The sequence below is a fragment of the Salmo salar genome, chromosome 15, assembly GCF_965601325.2.
Source record: "Salmo salar chromosome 15, fSalSal1, whole genome shotgun sequence".
NCBI classification, from domain to species: domain Eukaryota; kingdom Metazoa; phylum Chordata; class Actinopteri; order Salmoniformes; family Salmonidae; genus Salmo; species Salmo salar.
The window spans coordinates 29,043,187-29,062,614 of NC_138305.1; the positions used below are offsets into that span (position 1 = coordinate 29,043,187).

The 19,428-nt window shown below is 43.4% G+C and overlaps 2 protein-coding genes across 6 annotated transcripts in view; one reads left to right on the top strand and one right to left on the bottom strand.

Annotated features, from left to right (window-relative positions):
* The first annotated feature begins 244 nt into the window (after nt 1-244).
* Nucleotides 245-12,075, top strand: LOC106571114 (cyclin-K). Of its 4 annotated transcripts, none has more exons than XM_082961640.1 (10): nt 245-503; nt 3,298-3,527; nt 4,299-4,380; nt 6,410-6,541; nt 7,078-7,210; nt 7,336-7,393; nt 7,638-7,807; nt 8,151-8,377; nt 8,705-8,807; nt 10,515-12,075. In XM_082961640.1, the coding sequence occupies exons 2-10, from the start codon at nt 3,340-3,342 to the stop codon at nt 11,045-11,047; spliced, it is 1,626 nt and encodes a 541-aa protein (XP_082817766.1). In that variant the 5' UTR covers nt 245-503; nt 3,298-3,339; the 3' UTR covers nt 11,048-12,075. The 4 variants fall into 4 exon arrangements, with proteins under 4 accessions (XP_082817766.1, XP_082817764.1, XP_045551528.2 ...); XM_082961638.1 differs by lacking the exon at nt 245-503 and adding an exon at nt 2,781-2,934; XM_045695572.2 differs by lacking the exon at nt 245-503 and adding an exon at nt 2,781-2,934 and having other exon boundaries at nt 7,078-7,201.
* A 632-nt stretch (nt 12,076-12,707) lies between these two features.
* The window catches only part of LOC106571107 (coiled-coil domain-containing protein 85C-B-like), a 92,508-nt gene continuing 85,787 nt past the window's right edge, over nt 12,708-19,428 (bottom strand). For both annotated transcript variants that reach the window (XM_082961641.1, XM_014143785.3), the window contains exon 6: nt 12,708-15,418. In XM_082961641.1, coding sequence (XP_082817767.1) covers nt 15,329-15,418 — 90 coding nt within the window. In that variant the 3' untranslated portion in view covers nt 12,708-15,328. The remainder of the gene's footprint in view (nt 15,419-19,428) is intronic.

Consider the following 19,428-nt stretch of genomic DNA (forward strand, 5'->3'; position numbering starts at 1 on the left):
CCTCTTCCTGAGGTATAATAAGAATTGGTGACCGTGTCCAAAATGTCCGACCTGTTGTTTTCAAGGTAATCTACTAAGGTTTTATACGCCGATTCATGGACCGTCTATATCCGGGTTGCATCCTGTTATACGGACCAACATCACATGCGCACTAGCACTCATCATGCTTTCAAGACAATTGGGAACTCAGAAAACAAACGAGGTGAAATCATGACGTCAGTGTTCTTCAGGTCGGAAAGTCGGAGCTATAGAAAGAGGCCAGACTTGGATTTCCGAGTTGGATGACCTTTCAAAACGAATTTACCCAGTCAGAGCTCGTTTTTTTCTGAGTTTCCAGTTGTCATGAACGCATTGAATTCGGAAGTCAGAGATTCCCCAGTCCCCAGTTGTTTTGAACGCTGTATCAGTGCACACAGGGAGCAGCGTGAGCAGCGACGACGTCATCACTTCATCAAAAAACACGGCAGACATAGGATTTTATTTATTTTTATTTAACTCGGCAGGTCAGTTATGAACAAATTATTAATTACAATGACGGCCTCCTGCGGGGACGGGAGATAAATAAATAAATATATATGTATAGGACAAAACACACATCACGACAAGAGAGACACCACAAAAATACATATAGACCTAAAACAACAACACAGAAAGGCAGAAACACATGACAACACAACATGGTAGGAACACAGCATGGTAGAAACACAACATGGTAGGAACACAACATAGTAGCAACACAACATGGTAGAAGCACAAAACATGGTAGAAACATTGTTGGGCACAGACAACAGCACAAAGGGCAAGAAGGTAGAGACAGCAATACATCACACAAAGCAGCCACAACTGTCAGTAAGAGTGTCCATGATTGAGTCTTTGAATGAAGAGATGGAGATAAAACTGTCCAGTTTGAGTGTTCGTTGCAGCTCGTTCCAGTCGCTAGCTGCAGCGAACTGAAAAGCGGAGCGACCCAGGGATGTGTGTGCTTTGGGGACCTTTCACAGAATGTGACTGGCAGAACGGGTGTTGTATGTGGAGGATGAGGGCTGCAGTAGATATCTCAGATAGGGGGGAGTGAGGCCTAAGGGGGTTTTATAGATAAGCATCAACCAGTAGGTCTTGCGACAGGTATACAGAGATGACCAGTTTACAGAGGAGTATAGAGTGCAGTGATGTGTCCTATAATGAGCATTGGTGGCAAATCTGATGGCTGAATGGTAAAGAATATCTAGCACACACCTGCAGATCTATAAACTACGTATCTAGCACGTATCTAGCAATCTAGCATGGTCATCTGAATCAGGGTTAGTTTGACAGCTGGGGTGAAAGAGGAGTGATTACGATAGAGGAAACCAAGTCTAGATGTAACTTTAGCCTGCAGCTTTGATATGTGCTGAGAGAAGGACAGTGTACTGGATGAATATACAATTTTAATATTTTCGGGTGTGAGTAACGGGGAAAAAAATCGGCCTCAGCGACAATTATTTTAATAATTCAATGGATGCTTTGTGTTGCCTTCTTGTCTTTCTGGGCCAGGCGTCAGTTAAACTGCAGTACCGAAGCAAAAACCGTGCTTCAAGAACCGGAAAACTGGCTCCTTGGCTCCTCCACATAGAAAAGTAAAGGCAAAGATTTGTATAACGAACTCAAGATAGAGCAGAGCCTGTCGTTTCTAATGGCAGCAAATTAATCATAGTGGGCAGAGCCAACCACGAGCTAGTGAGATCCTATTGGCGCGTTGTAGTGTTTATTTGCATATTTCCGTTTGGGAACGCCTATGAATTGCACGTGTCCAATCACTAAATTTGCCCTTGCACTCCTTCTAAACAACACAATTTTATGAAACTTTGGCAAAGGGTAAAGTCTACAAAATGCAGTCCACTCTGTTAGTTACAGATTCTAGTTTTGGAAACAGAAAACTGTATTGGGATCAAATGTTTAATCGATGAGAAAATTTGCAGAATTTCGGCCAAAATCCATCTTGCTACCGGATGCTTCACATTTATACAATACAATTTCAATTTCAATGTAAGGGCTTTATTGGCGTGGGAAACAAGTGAAAAGCAAGTGAAGTAGATAATAAACAAAAGTGAAATAAACATTTTAAAACATTCACAGTAAGAATAAAGACATTTCAAATGTTATATTATGTGCAAATAGTACAATACAAAAGTTAAAATAAATAAACATAATTATGGGTTATATTTATAATAGTGTTTGCTATTCACTGGTTGCCCTTATATTGTGGCAACAAGTCACAAATCTTGCTGCTGTGATGGCACACTGTGGTATTTCACCCAGTAGATATGGGAGTTTATCCAAATTGGGTTTGTTTTTGAATTCTTTGTGGGTCTGTGTAGTCTGAGTGCAATATTTCTCACTAATATTGTCATATATTTGGCAGGAGGTTAGGAAGTGCAGCTCAGTTTCCACCTCATTTTGTGGGCAGTGTGCACATAGCCTGTCTTCTCTTGAGAGCCAGGTCTGCTTACGACTGCCTCTTTCCATAGCAAGGCTATGCTCACTGAGTCTGCACATAGTAAAACCTTCCTTAAGTTTGGGTCAGTCACAGTGATCAGGTATTCTGCCACTGTGTACACTCTGTTTAGGGCCAAATAGCATTCTAATTTGCTTTTTTTAAAAATGTTAATTCTTTCCAATGTGTCAAGTAATTATCTTTTTTGTTTTCTCATGATTTGGATATATCTGGCTGATTGTTCTATCTTTGGTAGAGTCATCTACATTAGTAGTTCTCTGTCGCCCTCTATTGGGTCATTTTGTCCAAAACGCGACTGCGCACGCATACATCCCCGCACCGGCTTCTGACGTACAACAAAATGGCGGCGTCCATGTTACGATGACTAATTCAATATAAATATAAAACGAGTTCATCGATTGTTGGATAGTGTTACTCGTTATTCAGTCTACATGATAAAGGTAATTGTCCTTATTTTCAGATTTTAGACCACGTACGTTAGACATGCGTGTGTTTTGGATTAGTTGAAATGTCATTAGCTAGCGTTAGCCTCTCGAGGGAGTGCTAAAGTTAGTTTAGCAAGTTAACTTAGCTAGCTAACGTTAGCAACTTCGGCCTGAAAGCTAGTAAGCTAGTAAGCTAGCTAGAATGATAAAGGTAAACATCCTTCTAGCCAACTTACAACACTATATGTTTGTGATATGTTTCGTTTTTATAACTCTAGCTAGCTAGCTTACTAGCTAACGTTACCCTATTTCTTCATCCAAGATGACAAAACACCATTCATTCATGCTGTGAATGATCCCTTCCTCCTCGGTTGCCAGTCTTGTAGTTCAGCGGCTCCATCACCCTCCTCGCTTCTCCAGATGAAGGAAAACAACCACCCCTCTAGTGGTCAAGCCTTCCTGGACCATATCAAGCCATGCTGGTACTGGGACAAGAAGGACCTGGCCCACACCCCGTCCCAGTCTGAGGGCCTGGACCCGGCCACAGAGGCCCGGTACCGCAGGGAGGGGGCCCGGTTCATATTTGATGTGGGGACCAGACTCGGACTGTATCCTTTTACACACTAGATATTGGAAAGTCATTTCATTTAGGGGCAGTGCTTGGTGATATCACAAAAAATATATAACAGGTTCACAATATCAACATTCAATATATCAAAATATATAACCATACACAAGGAATGTGATAAATATTTACAATGATGTATATCAATGTGTACTAAGTGTATAAAACATTAAGGACACCTCCCTAATATTTAGTTGCATCCCCACTTTTGTTCTCAGAACAACCTCAATTCATTGGGCTACAGGGATGCTGGCCCATGTTGACTCCAATGCTTCCCACAGTTTGTCAAGTTGTCTGAATGTCCTTTGGGTGGTGGACCATTATTTTTACACATGGGAAACTGTTGAGTGTGAAAAAAAACAGCAGCGTTGCAGTTCTTGACCCACCCGGTGCGCCTGGCACTTATTACCATACCCTGTTCAAAGGCACTTAAATATTTTCTTGCCCAATAACCCTCTGAATGGCACACATACACAATCCATGTCTCAAGGCTTAAAAATCCTTCTTTAACCTGTTTCCTCCACTTCATCTACGCTGATTGAAGTGGACTTAACAAGTGACATCAATAAGGGATCATAGCTTTCACCTGGTCAGGCTATGTCATGGAAAGAGCAGGTGTCCTTAATGTTTTGTACTCTCAGTGTATATTCAATTAGGGTTTTAAAAAAAACTGTTTTTTACATTTTTAGAACTATAAAAACAGTTTCAAGTCAAACTCCTGGTTGGTTGAATTTACCCTTAACTCTGTCATCAGACATTATGACACCTTGGCAACAGGTATCATCTACTTCCACCGCTTCTACATGTTTCACTCCTTCAAACAGTTTCCCAGATATGTGAGTATAGCCTTTACAGTACTGGTGTCACTATGCATAAGGGATTTCCGCAATGTTCATTAGTTTTATTATCATTTACATTTAGCAGACACACTTATCCAAAGGGACTTGCAATGCTATACTTGCCTTCACAAATCAGAATGAATGAACACGGTCATGTTGTCAACTTTTTAATCTCAGTGGTGCATACCTAGAGGTACCGTACTGGGATTAAATGGTGTGTGAGACCTGTGTATTGTGTACAGTTCCTTCAGAAAGTATTCACACCCCTTGACTTTTTTCCGCATTTTGTTGTGTTACAGCCTGAAATTTAATCCATTTAAAATAGAGATGTTTTGGTCTCTGGCCTACGCACAATACCCCATAATGTCAAAGTTGAGTTATGTTTTAAGACATTTTTACTAATTAATTTAAAAATTAAAAATGTTTACGTCTCAAGTCAATAAGTATTCAACACCTTTGTTATGGCAAGCCTAAATAAATTCAGGAGTGGAAATGTGCTTAACAAGTCACTTACGTTGCATGAACTCACTCTGTGTGCAATAATAGTGTTTATCTCCACACATACAATTATCTGTAAGGTCCCTCAGTCGAGCAGTGAATTTCAACCACAAACACCAGGGAGGTTTTCCAATGCTCGCAAAGAACTAGCAGACTTTGAATTTCCCTTTGTGCATGGTGAAGTTATTAATTACACTTTGAATGCTGTATCAATATCAAATCAGATGTATTTATAAAGCCCTTCTTACATCAGCTTATATATCAAAGTGCTGTACAAAAACCCATCCTAAAACCCCCAAACAGCAAGCAATGCAGGTGTAGGAAAAACTCCCTAGAAAGGCCAATACACCCAGTCACGACAAAGATACAGGCGTCCTTTCTAACTCTGTTCCCGAGAAGAAGAAAACCACTCAGGGATTTCATCACGAGGCCAATGGTGACTTTAAAACAGTTCCAGAGTTTAATGCCTGTGATGGGAGAGAACTGAGGATGGATCAACAACATTGTAGTTATTCCACAATACTAACCTAATTAACAGAGTGACAAGAAAGAAATCTGTACATAATAAAAAATATTCCAAAACATGTAACGTTATCCTGTTTGCAAAACAAGGCACTAAAATAATACTGCAAAAAGTGTGGCAAAGCAATTAAAGTTGCACTATGCAGAAATCGCTCCGCCATTTCCTGGTTGCTGAAACTAATAGTTCCCCTAATTTCAGTTTATGTGACAAAACAAGCTAGTACAGTGTAGAGAATCATTGTACCATGAAAACCGCTGTGAAATAATATATTTTCCATATTTTCCTGAATACAAAGTGCTATGTTTGGTGCAAATCCAATACAACACATTACTGAGTAACACTCTCCATATTTTCAAGTATGGTGGTGGCTGTTATGGGTATGCTTCTAATTGTTAAGGACTGGGGAGTTTTTCAGGTTGAAAAAAATTAATGGAAAGGAGCTAAGTACAGACAAAAACCTGGTTCGGTCTGGTTTCCACCAGACATTGTGAAATGAATTCACCTTTCTGCAGGACAATAACCTTAAACACAATGCCAAATCTACACTGGATTTCCTTACCAAGAAGACAGTGAATGTTCCTGAGTGGCCAAGTTACAGTTTTGACTTAAATCGGCTTGAAAATCTATGACAAGACCTGAAAATGGTTGTCTAGCAATGATCAACTTGACAAAGCTTGAATAATAAAAATTTTAAAAAGTGCAAAAATTGTACAATCCAGATGTGCAAAGCTCTTCGAGACTTACCCAGAAAGACTCACAGATGTAATCACTGCCAAAGGTGATTCTAACATGTGAATACTTATGTAAATTAGTATTTCATTTTCAATACATTTGCAAACATTTCTAAAAATCATATTTTCACTTTGTCATTATGGTGTATTGTGTGTAGATGGGTGAGGAAAAAAACAAACATTTTAAATCCATTTTGAATTCAGGCTGTAACGCAACAAAATGTGGAATAAGTCAAAGGGGTATGAACACTTCCTGAAGGAACCGTGTTTCCAGGTGACAGGTGCGTGTTGTCTCTTCCTGGCTGGGAAAGTGGAGGAGACTCCTAAGAAATGTAAAGACATCATCAAGACGGCTCGCAGCTTACTGAACGACGTACAGTTTGCCCAGTTTGGAGACGACCCAAAGGTGAGAAATATCTCACTTCATTCACTCTTCTCCTTCCTCTGTATGTACAGTGAAGTCCTGCTGGTAACCTTGTCACATGTGCTGATCCAAACCAAACTGTGCTAGCTCGATAATAGGCTTTTCTTTTCACATTGTCCTTTTCAGCACAGTTCCAACCATAGTGGACATGCATAAAAATGGTGTCCCCCATGTACTTAACACATATGCCTAATTTGCGACGTTTGTCGTAGTATACAGTGCTCTCCATTAGTCTTCTTTTGTATCAGCATTAGCATAGTAAACTTGAAAAAAACAAAAAAAAGTAAGATTGTGCTGATTTATTAGCACATTGAGCCATGTTGCGCGCCGTAGTTTAAAAACTCTCTGGGTAGTGCCAAAACAATTACGTCATATCTGCATTCCTCCATATGCACCTTCAAGATTATGGTGGATGCTTAACCAGGCCAAGTCAGTACAGCTTGATTTTTGTAGTAGTGTGATAAGCCCTTATGTTTCCTTACTTTACGCTCTTGTTTGGGTCCTGGGATGTGTCATAGGATTTTCGCCATCAACAGGAAGAGGTTATGGTGCTAGAGAGGATCCTGCTACAGACGATCAAGTTTGACCTGCAAGTGGAACACCCTTACATGTTCCTCCTGCGATACGCCAAGCAACTCAAAGGTCTGAAAGGTGGTGTTTCCATCTTAGTTTCACTTCGTTTCCAACTCTTCGTTTCCAACTCTTCGTTTCCAACTCTTCGTTTCCAACTCTTCATTTCCAACACTTTGTTTCCAACAGTCTTTTTTTCATTCTAGGTGACAAAACCAAAGTTCAGAAGCTGGTGCAGATGGCCTGGACCTTCGTCAACGACAGGTGGGCCGAACATAACACAATAGTTTGGACTCCTTACAGTGTCACTAGTTACGTCTGACCCAGAGGCTTGTATGTTAATAATGTTACAGGTCTCCTGGTTCCTGTCATAGATAGTGCCTCACCTTACAGTGGTTGATTCTCTCCTTCTCTCATCTTACAATATTCATTGAGGGGTATTGTACGACTGTATTTGCCTCCACATCTAAACTGCTCTCTCTCTGTCTGTTCCTACCTCTCTCTCCAGTCTGTGCACCATGCTGTCCCTGCAGTGGGAGCCAGAGATCATAGCTGTAGCGGTCATGTACCTGGCTGGACGACTGTGTAAGTTTGACATCCAGGAGTGGACGTCCAAGCAGTCTTCACGGCGATGGTGGGAGCAGTTTGTCCAGGACGTCCCAGTGGAACTGCTAGAAGGTATAGACAGGAAGTCTCTGACAGGATCTAGTGGAATATGTAATGCTGAATATTTGCCTTTCTGGACCTGCCTTCCAACATTGTGAGAGAGAAGAAGTTATTGATCTTTGTGTAAAAAACTTTTATTTGTAATGTAAGAATTTTATATATATATATATTTTTTCCGTCTCATAGGGCTGAATCCTAAATTGAGATCTGTTCCCCATAACTAAGCAAATCGCTCATTGACATGATTTATGCAACATGTCCAATGTGTAGCATATTTATCAAGTTAGGATTCGGCCCATATTGTCCCTGTCTGTCACTTGCCTAATCTCGCCTCTCCTAATCTCTCTCTTCCCAGACATCTGTCACCAGATCCTGGACCTGTACTCCCAGGGGAAGACTCCCATCCCCCCAGGTCTGGAGCAGGAGACCAAGCAGAGAGGTCCACCCCACTCCCCGGTCCCTGCCCCTCCTCCAGGCCCAGAACCTCCACAGGGCCAGCCTCCAGGGAGTGCTCCACCGCCCCCTCCACCCAAGAAGAACTCACCCCAGGGCAGTCCACCGCGCCAGCTTAAACGCACACATGTGAGTGTGTGTTGTATGCCTGACTGCATTGCCACTGGATGTTTCAGCTCAGCTGGTGATAAAGAAAACCCACTTTCCCCTCTGGGGATCAATACAGTTTATTAATTCATTCATTAAATTATTAATTAACTTATTCATTCATTCATTTGTGTGTAGTATCTATGGCTAAAAGTGATCATTCAACCACCCCGACGTCATAGTTTCTCTATAGTTCTGTAGTAGCTTACCATAACTAAAGTGCTCAGAGGTCAAATTTGGTGCTTGTATTGCTTGCCTGCTTGAAGCAGTAGTGTATGTGAGTGATTATCTCTCTTTTTGTCTTCTCAGAGTTCTCTGAAAGAGGAACCTAAACCACCAGAACAAGTGGGTTCTAAGATTCCACGGTTGGAGAGCCCTATGCCCCCCCTGCCCACTTCACAACCCCCTCCTGGTGAGTGTCTCTTGGGTCGTTCCTCCTCAAAAAGCACCAGAAAGAGGATTTCAAAACCCACCCTCTCAGATTGTTCTGAAATCGTTTCTGTAGTTAGTAACAGATACAATTAGCATTCCTGAAACATTATTTTGTTGAACTATAATTTGATCATTGACAAATTAAGATAATTGTTTGCACCAAATTTGGCCATTTAAATTTATATTATTCAGATCAGATTCAATAAATACTGTATATTACCCAATGTCTGATTTGGACCAAACTTCTTCCTACCAATGAGACATGAGAAATCCCCTAAGACATTCTCCACACCCCATGCCAATCCCACCCCAACAACCAGTATCAGTTCTCTATGTTTGACAAGTAGTATGAAGTTGCGGCTTGGAGTATTGCTTCTCCATACTATGTAATGTATTCCCTGTGAATCTGGTGATGTTTTTTGCCCCTGTTCAGTGAAATTAGTAATTGAAGCCGCTCACTTAAGTAGTGTGGAAGTACCAGGTTTTGACCACTAAATTCCGCTGTTCCTGTAACCACACACAATCCATTTTGATCATGAACCAAATCTATTGGTTTTCTACCCAAAGTTGCAAAGGAAATGTTGTGATATATTTAATAAACACAAGAGACCAGCAAAATGAATAAAAGAGAATGGCGGTGAAGGAACAGCAACATCTAGTGGTCAAAACCTGGTACTTCCACACTACTTTATGGTAAATAATGCAAGTGACTTCAATGACTAATTTCTCTGAACAGGGGGGGAAAGCCATCATATTCACAGGGAATACATTACATAGTATGGTGAAGCAATACTCCAAGCCGCAGCTTCATACAACATACTACAAACATAGAGAACTGATACAGTATACTGGTTGTTGGGGTGGAATTGTCATTGGGTGTGTGGGGGGTCAGTGGGTGTCTTGACAAACAAAATGTATTCCACATGTCTTACTCATAGTTTGGTCCAAATCAGATTTTGAGTACTTTATTTATTGAACATTATCTGAATCCTATAAATTAAAATTGTTGCAATCAATAAGCTTAATTTCTCAGAGATTAAAATTACATTTCAGCTAAATAATGTTTTAGGAATGCGAATCTTACCTGTTCTAAGAACAGAAACAATTTCAGAGCTACCTGAGATGATGATGGGTGTCATGGCTTGCTGAAATGACATGGCACAGGTCGTACTGCTCAGCAGTTTGCTCATTATATGCAATAACAGCAGTAGCTACTGATCATCTTTATCTTATCGGAGAGAATAGCTGGTCAGTTGTCATATGATGTATGAAGTGGCATATTTATTTATGTTGTGTGTTTATTGAAAGACAGTTTTAGAGATGGGGGTTGCAGGGCTTTCTGTAAGGGCAGCAACAGGTGTTCCAATCTTTAGGCCTTCTTAGAATCCCGATTTACATAACTAACTTCCCAGTCAGAACAGTCCCACCCACCCCCTCCTCCTGCCCTGCTCTCTCAGACCAATCTGATTACTGTTGCAACTTTTTAACGAGTACTCCTCAGGGAGTGTATAGTCTAAACTCTGGGAACACTAGGAATGGCTGTCTGGGTAGTTGTGTGTCGAACGTTTCCAGGTCTGAAACGTTTGGTCTTGTTGAACAGGAATTGAAACCTATGATTAGGATTGTTTGTTTAGTGGAGTTGGAAATGACATGATTTCTCTCTCTCTCTTTCCGTCTCGCTCCATAGATCGTAGAGCACCACCGGTCCCTCCTGAAGCAGAGCCAGCCGTGGGGACTGAACCCGTTCCCCCTCCCCCCTCTCACGCCCCACCCCCCCACCAGCCCCCTCCCCTGCCCCACCGCCCCCCTCCTCCTCCTCCCTCTAGTTACATCATGGGAATGTCCACCTCTAGCTCCTACATGTCAGGGGAAGGCTTCCAGAGCCTTCAGTCTATAATGAAGACAGGGGAACCGTCCTACGCCCCCATGCCCCCCAACTACGGTCCCCCCATGCCCTATCACCCTCACGTTTACCCTAACGCCCCACCCCCTGGCCCCCCACCCAGCGCCTACCCACCCCCCAACCTGCCCCCTCCCTCCCCAGCATACCCTCCACCAGGCTACAACCACAGCTACCCTGAGTACCCCCCTCCGCCTCCACGCATGCCCCCTCCAGGGATGGGTATGCCTCCTGGGGTGTACCCCCTGCCACCAGGCCAGCCCCAGGTACCCCTGCCACCCCCTGGCATGCCCATGAATCATGGGGGATGGATGAGATGAGAGGAGGAGAGGTAGAAGAAAGAGAGAGGAAGAGAAATGTGGAAAATGAAAGCGAGAAAAGTAGAGGAATGTCTGATGCTTAGCAGTCCTGTTCCTGTTGTCAGTCCTGGGTCGTGTTCATTAGGTACCAAACAGAAGAAAATCAAACTGAGGGACTATCTGAACTTGTCCAATAAGAAATACTCCTTTTCGCTTTCTGTTGCAAAACAGTTTGGTACATTGTGTCCTAATGAGTACGACTCTGGAGTCCACTGGAGATCTTAACAAATAAAGGAGCGATCTGTTATTCTACATTGTCTTAGAGGCGTTGTGGAATCCCGTACATGTAAAGCTTTATGACCCCTGGAATCTGAACATCCATTCTGTAGAGATTCTATCCGTTCCACATTCCAAAGGGTTCCATTTGAGAAAACACGAGGCAGACGATATTGAATCATTAACATGGTTGAACATATTTTGAGATTAATTGAAAGGAAATACAATGGATATTTAGACTGAAGGTCTGGTTAATGCTACAAAAAGGCTGCTTGTTTTTGCTTACATTTTTAGTCTGTGTGAAAATAAAATATTTTCACTAATCAGTATTGTGATAACTTTACCTTGTCTGTGGAAAACAAAGTTGGGTTTATCGCAGAAAATACCAAACATTTCTTTTCCCTTATTTTAATTTAGCTGTGTGATTATTGGTTAATCTGTTAAATGTATTGGACTGGATGTACCCTGTATAATTACAGTAATAGCACTTAAACTGTTACTTGTAGGAGTCATGAACTGAAAGATGTTGGTAACCCATATCTGAACAGCAGGTTGATAGAACACTGGACAGCCAGGGGTGTATTTGTACATAATGATAAACTTTACTATGTGAAATCTGAGCGATGGGATCTTTTTAGAATGCTTATATCAATAGTGCCTTAATTAGGCTTTACTTTAACAAACTATTTTGTGCTTTCTATGCACATACACACACATACTTTTATGTCTCGTAGGCCCTTGGGATAATAAAATAAATGTATCTTACTTTGAAAGGAGTGTTTGTGTGGTGTTATTAGTCTAGCCAGTGTTACTATTACTGCCATGACTCGTTCCGCAACCCTGCTAACTGAAGCTAGTGTTGAGTGTTTTATGTTGTGTGTTTGGAACAAGAGTTTTCAGGTCGGATGTATTCACAAGGAAGGAACCAAACGGAACGGGTGAGGGACCTACCTGAATATATCCAATAGAAACTTGTTTCCGTTGCAAAAACGTTTTGGACTAATGAGTACACCTCAGGTGAAGTTCAGACCGTCTGCTTCTCAGGTCCTGACCTTAGGAACAATCAGCTTAACTGTTTTGTCTGTTTGTGACCCCCTCCCCAAACTACACCCACACATTCCCTGACCAGTGGGTTTAACCTGTACCCGCTGTATCTGTGTCCACTTTGAAGGTTTTCCCCAATACTGTCAGTCCCATTCCGTTGATCCAATTTGAAATGTTAAGTTTGTCAGAAATAAAATACAGTACATTGATCATTCACTATATAAACCAGTAGAGGGCAGGTTTGCTCAAGTTCTGAATTCCTGTCACTTCAGTATGGAAGGCTTCGTATCATACTGTATGTGTTTATCAGTTCAGCTCAAGTCAGCATTTCCTCACACATGAATTCAGAGAAGACACAGAATTACAAAGAAAGTCATTGTTTATTTTTTTTTCTCCAAAAAATCATCAAAGTGATCTAGTTCAATTACTATTTTTTTTTTTGTTAACTATCACCTACACATACGTCTGATCTCAGTGAAATTCATGGGGGGGGAAAAAAAATGTTTACATTCATGCTAGTTGCTATAGGAATAGTTTGCATTAAACACTGTAGGCCTGTGTCCGAGATAACCTATTCCCTATATAGCACACTACATATGACCAGGGTCAGCACAAGGCAATGGTCAAAAGTAGTGCACTAGGGAATATATTGCTATTTTGAGATGCAGACTAGGTTCTAGGATCATCATGACTTCTAGTTTAGCACATATATACAGAATTAGAAATACAACAAAGTTCAAAACACAGGTTCCAACTCAAAATCCCATGCAGAGAAAAATGTGGCACATCTCAAATCAAAATGCCAGACTGAAAAACATTACAAGTCATCATAGCTTCAAATCAGTTGAAAACCCATACTTTGATTTTATTTTTTTGTTGTTGTAGTAGACCCTATTAGAGAGAACCCGACGAGGATGAATCGTAAGAATGTACGGTCAGAAGCCTCAATGTTCTAATTTGGAAAAACTAATACTAGAACCAGGAGAGCTTGAGCTGTCAATCATTACTAATTGCCCAATCAATATCTCCTGATAGGTCAAAATCTTAAACTGGCCAATCACATGACAGCCCTATTATTGGATAGCTCTCCCCATTTTTTATCGAAACACCTGGCAATAAATAGCCTTGAACAGTTTGATCATAACAGTACTTATTACTTCATCTGACATTATAACTCGTTAAAATGTAGCTGTATCCAAAAACATCTAAGGGAAGACTTGCTCTTTCTCACATTCCAACAGAAATAATTTTCTACAAAACATGCACTGCTGAAACTCATCTGCTGTATTCACCATGGCTAAAAAACACTTATTCATATTATGCAAATTGAAATGAAAACCATTCCATTTATTTGACAACTTTCTTAGCTTTCAATTAAAATGCTGTGTTGTACAGTGGTTTGATTAATGCAATAGTTATTGATGACCAAAAATAGCCAAATTAGTCTGATCTTCCCTTTATGACAGTAGCATAAAAGCCGTCAAGTTTCAGAGAACATTTCTGAAACATTCTGTCATGGAGATTTATGAAACATATTATTTCATATAAAATGTGTTCAGCAGTCTCCAACCCTGTCGTAACCAGGTGTCAACAGTCTGTTACAGAGAACTACACTACACACAGGCAACCTGACCAACGTCAACAAAGAATCACCACTATATCCACAGAAGTCACAGAAGAGTCACAGGGTCGGGGCAAAGCTCTCGTTATTTCCCAACCGGAGAAACATGATTGTCTTAGAGCAGACACAACCTTGTACATTTTAGTAAAAAAAAACAAAAAAACATTGACTCTTGGCTGAGACGGTTTAGATTTAAAATGGGCTTGATACGTTTACAGAGGAGATAAAGTAATCATTTGTTTCAACGAACTACAGTAAAAAGATGAGTGGTTACCATAGAAAGAACCCTGTTCACTTGTGGGTTTTATGTTTTACAAAAGCACACAAAACAGTCCGTTTCTAACACTTGGCCACGCTAGAATAATAATAAAAAACAAAAAGCTACAAATAAACGATAACAACAAAGCAGTGCTATGTTTTTTTTTGTTTACATATTTTACACTAGTTTTAAAAGTGATCTCTATAATAGTACTGTATTAATAATAGACTTCTCTTATGAGCATAGGGTGCTATGTATCATATCACAATGGGTATCACATATTAACACTTTGTATGCTAATGCTAATTCTGCTAAGGCAAGCATTAGCTAATGCTAATTTAGCTAAAGCTAGCATTAGCTAAGGCTAATTACACTAAGGCTAGCGTTAGCTAATGCTAATTTTGCTAAAGCTAGCATTATCTAAGGCTAATTACGCTAAGGATAGCGTTAGCTAATGCTAATTATGCTAATCAACCAGATAAAGGCAAAGCACAACTAACAGAGGAGCTAGCTGGGTTTTTTATTGGGAAGTACTATGAAGGAGTGGGGTGACATTGCTCCTAGACACTGATCCACAGTCAGTTCTGTACGTTACCTCTAAATGCTCAAGATCAGGATTGAAGGTGGGTGAAGGTGATCCTAGATCTGTCCATACGAGACACTTGTAACCCAAAACGTAACCATATCTGACATTATCACAGCGTTACTTTATCATCCTAGAGCTCCTATAGCTCTCATCTGAGTTTCTTTCTTTTTTAGCATAAAACAAAACATGAGAGTTTGTTCTGTAATAGTCTTCAGCACTGTGTAAAGTGTAAGCCTGTCTAACTATAAACCTAAAATCTGTAATACAAGGAAAGTTGCAAATCAGTGAAACTAGCTGCCAGTTAACAACACTGGAAGTTGAAACGAAATGTGTGTGTATGGGGAGTTGACTAGTGGCGAGGGAGAGATGGAGAGGTCCATTCTGTGGTTTTCCTGGGTCGCATAATGTCCAGTCACATATCCCAGGAGGATGGTGTTATGGGTAGTGTAGGCAGTAGGAATGGATAGTATGTAGGAAGATCTCGCTCTCTCTTTCTCACTCTCTGGTTGCTGTGGACTACATGGGGCCTTTGAACTGGTTACCAGAGAGATGCTGTCTGATAGACGGCTTAGCTCCTGCCACGTCGCCCAGCTTTCTCCACACCACCTGCTCACACACACACACACACACACACACACACACACACACACACACATAAAAAGAAAACAAACAAGTTATGTTACGCACCCTTTTTTTATACACAGAAGTTGAAATTCAATAATTTTGACATTGATGCCCCCAAACACTATGTGCAGGAAAAGCATCTCTGTCCTCACTTGGTCTTTCACTAACTGAACCCCTGGTGGAGTCTCTCTGTCCTCACTTGGTCTTTCACTAACTGAACCCCTGGTGGAGTCTCTCTGTCCTCACTTGGTCTTTCACTAACTGAACCCCTGGAGGAGTCTCTCTGTCCTCATTTGGTCTTTCACTAACTGAACCCCTGGAGGAGTCTCTCTGTCCTCATTTGGTCTTTCACTAACTGAACCCCTGGTGGAGTCTCTCTGTCCTCATTTGGTCTTTCACTAACTGAACCCCTGGTGGAGTCTCTCTGTCCTCACTTGGTCTTTCACTAACTGAACCCCTGGTGGAGTCTCTCTGTCCTCATTTGGTCTTTCACTAACTGAACCCCTGGTGGAGTCTCTCTGTCCTCATTTGGTCTTTCACTAACTGAACCCCTGGTGGAGTCTCTCTGTCCTCACTTGGTCTTTCACTAACTGAACCCCTGGAGGAGTCTCTCTGTCCTCATTTGGTCTTTCACTAACTGAACCCCTGGTGGAGTCTCTCTGTCCTCATTTGGTCTTTCACTAACTGAACCCCTGGTGGAGTCTCTCTGTCCTCATTTGGTCTTTCACTAACTGAACCCCTGGTGGAGTCTCTCTGTCCTCATTTGGTCTTTCACTAACTGAACCCCTGGAGGAATCTCTGTGTGAGATGACAGGACACAGGGCCCCATAGACAATACAGGGCCCCATAGACAATACAGGGCCCCATAGACAATACTGGGCCCCATAGACAATACTGGGCCCCATAGACAATACAGGGCCCCATAGACAATACAGGACACAGGGCCCCATAGACAATACAGGACACAGGGCCCCATAGACAATACAGGACACAGGGCCCCATAGACAATACAGGACACAGGGCCCCATAGACAATACAGGACACAGGGCCCCATAGATAATACAGAGCCGGTGTTGTGAAGCTCCCCAGATTCCTATCCTGACACATCAGTCTGGTCACTAGAAACTTTTGAATAGGCCCTGAGGACGTGGATATATGCCTTCCTCAGCATTCACCCCCCTCCCCTCCCCCCCCCCCAAAAAAAACATGGCACAGCACTGGGTGAAACTCATAAGGCTCGGAGCCAGAGCGCGCTGCTTAGACCACCGTGCCACTGCAGTTCACAATGCTCTAGCAAGCAGGGAGAGGACTTAATAATGTTTGATGGAAACAGCACATTGTTTTGAATTATTTTGTTTCATATTATCCCCAACCCATAGCCCTTACCTTAACCCCTCGGAACAAAAACCTAAACTTAACCCTTTGAGTTGTTACTGTTTTAACCCTGTAACCACGCGGAATTAACCCTGTAACCACGCGGAATTAGGGCCGATAGCCTAGTTGTGTCTCTCTGTGTGTCTCTCTGAGTCTGTGAGAGTCTCTCCCTCTCTCTCTCTGTGTGTGTGCGAGAGTCTCTCCCTCTCTCTCTCTGTGTGTGTGCGAGCGAGTCTCTCTCTCTCTCTCTCTCTCTGTGTGTGTGCGTGCGAGTCTCTCTCTCTGTGTGTGTGCGCGCGAGTCTCTCTCTCTCTCTCTGTGTGTGTGCGCGCGAGTCTCTCTCTCTCTGTGTGTGTGCGCGCGAGTCTCTCTCTCTCTCTCTGTGTGTGCGCGCGAGTCTCTCTCTCTCTGTGTGTGCGCGCGAGTCTCTCTCTCTCTCTCTGTGTGTGCGCGCGAGTCTCTCTCTCTGTGTGTGTGTGTGTGGGTGTGTGTGTGCGCGCGAGTCTCTCTCTCTGTGTGTGTGTGTGTGGGTGTGTGTGTGCGCGCGAGTCTCTCTCTGTGTGTGTGTGTGTGCGCGCGAGTCTCTCTCTCTCTCTCTCTGTGTGTGCGCGCGCGAGTCTCTCTCTCTCTGTGTGCGCGCGCGCGAGAGTCTCTCTCTCTCTGTGTGCGCGCGCGCGAGAGTCTCTCTCTCTCTGTGTGCGCGAGTCTCTCTCTCTCTCTCTCTGTGTGCGTGCGCTAGAGTCTCTCTCTCTGTGTGCGTGCGCGAGTCTCTCTCTCGCTCTCTGTGCGCGCGCGCGAGTCTCTCTCTCTCTCTGTGCGTGCGCGCGAGTCTCTCTCTCTCTCTGTGCGCGCGCGCGAGTCTCTCTCTCTCTCTGTGCGCGCGCGCGAGTCTCTCTCTCGCTCTCTGTGCGCGCGCGCGAGTCTCTCTCTCTCTCTGTGCGCGCGCGCGAGTCTCTCTCTCTCTCTCTGTGCGCGCGCGCGAGTCTCTCTCTCTCTCTCTGTGCGCGCGCGCGCGTCTCTCTCTCCCGCTGTGCGCGCGCGTCTCTCTCCCTCTGTGCGCGCGCGTCTCTCTCCCTCTGTGCGCGCGCGTCTCTCTCCCTCTGTGCGCGCGCGTCTCTCTCCCTCTGTGCGCGCGCGTCTCTCTCCCTCTGTGCGCGCGCGTCTCTCTCCCTCTGTGCGCGCGCGTCTCTCTCCCTCTGTGCGCGCGCGTCTCTCTCCCTCTGTGCGCGCGCGTCTCTCTCCCTCTGTGCGCGCGCGTCTCTCTCCCTAAGTGCGCGCGCGTCTCTCTCCCTCTGTGCGCGCGCGTCTCTCTCCCTCTGTGCGCGCGCGTCTCTCTCCCTCTGTGCGCGCGCGTCTCTCTCCCTCTGTGCGCGCGCGTCTCTCTCCCTCTGTGCGCCCCTCTGTGCGCCCCTCTGTGCGCCCCTCTGTGCGCCCCTCTGTGCGCCCCTCTGTGCGCCCCTCTGTGCGCCCCTCTGTGCGCCCCTCTGTGCGCCCCTCTGTGCGCCCCTCTGTGCGCCCCTCTGTGCGCCCCTCTGTGCGCCCCTCTGTGCGCCCCTCTGTGCGTCCCTCTGTGCGTCTAATCAGTAGGCATTTTTTTTAATAATGGAGGGAAGAAGCGGAGAAGAGGGGATGCTCTGCTCTTTTCCTGGCTACTCAGAGAGATGAATTGCTTTGACAGTTAGTTGGGCTGCGAGAGCCTCATAAAATATTCCAACTAGAACACCGCTCCACGATGGGACACAGACACAGAGGAGCAACCAGTGGTGTAGTGGAGGCTGTATGCAGTGGGCATTGCGTATACTTGATGCTTATGAATGTAGTGTAGTGGAGGTATACTCTGTATCAATTATGTAGTACAATAGAGAAATCATCCGCAAAGTAGCCTACACAAACACAAAGCAGGTGAAATATAGCCTAGTTTCAGAGGAATATCAAGCAGCAAGAGCGTGCAGCTCTCAGCTGGTTGTCGCATGACGCAGCTCGCAGAATAACGACATCGGTAGCCGGTAGGAAAGATGTTTCAACTTATATCTACCAGTAAATGCTAACTAAGTCAAAAATGAGTATGCAAACCAAACCAGGTATTGCAAAAGGTCCAAAATCTTGGTTGAATCTTTGCAATGTGCAATTCAGTCATCGTGTTCTGTTTCTAAAGGCTCCCCCAAAAAACCCTTCCCCATTAAATGTTGACTGCAAAGTAGGCAGAATGATATCATGATGAGTGGTGTCAATCGGGAGGAAATTTGTTTTGAAAACTTTGCCATCACATACTGTAGGCCTACATTGGACATTACAGAAACACCGCAAGCCAAATTGTCTCTTGCTAGGTGTGCAATTTAATTAAAGAGCACCTACACATTATTCCATATGTGTTATCGTTTTGATGTCTTCACTATTATTCTACAGTGTAGAAAATAGTAAAAAATGTAAGAAAAACCCTTGAATGAGTAGGTGTGTCCAAACTTTTGACTGGTACAGTACTTAAGCAACAAGGCCAGAGGGGGCGTGGTATATGGCTAACATACCACGGCTATGGGCTGTTCTTAAGCACGACGCAACGCAGAGTGCCTGGACACAGCCCTTAACAGTGGTATATTGGCCATATACCACAAGTCCCT

What these genes read in the sequence shown, in the direction of transcription:
- LOC106571114 (XM_082961638.1), top strand. An exon ending in GTGGGGACCAGACTCGGACT is followed by an intron (nt 3,528 to 4,298) that starts GTATCCTTTTAC and finishes CTCTGTCATCAG; the next exon opens with ACATTATGACACCTTGGCAA. An exon ending in CACTTCACAACCCCCTCCTG is followed by an intron (nt 8,808 to 10,514) that starts GTGAGTGTCTCT and finishes CTCGCTCCATAG; the next exon opens with ATCGTAGAGCACCACCGGTC.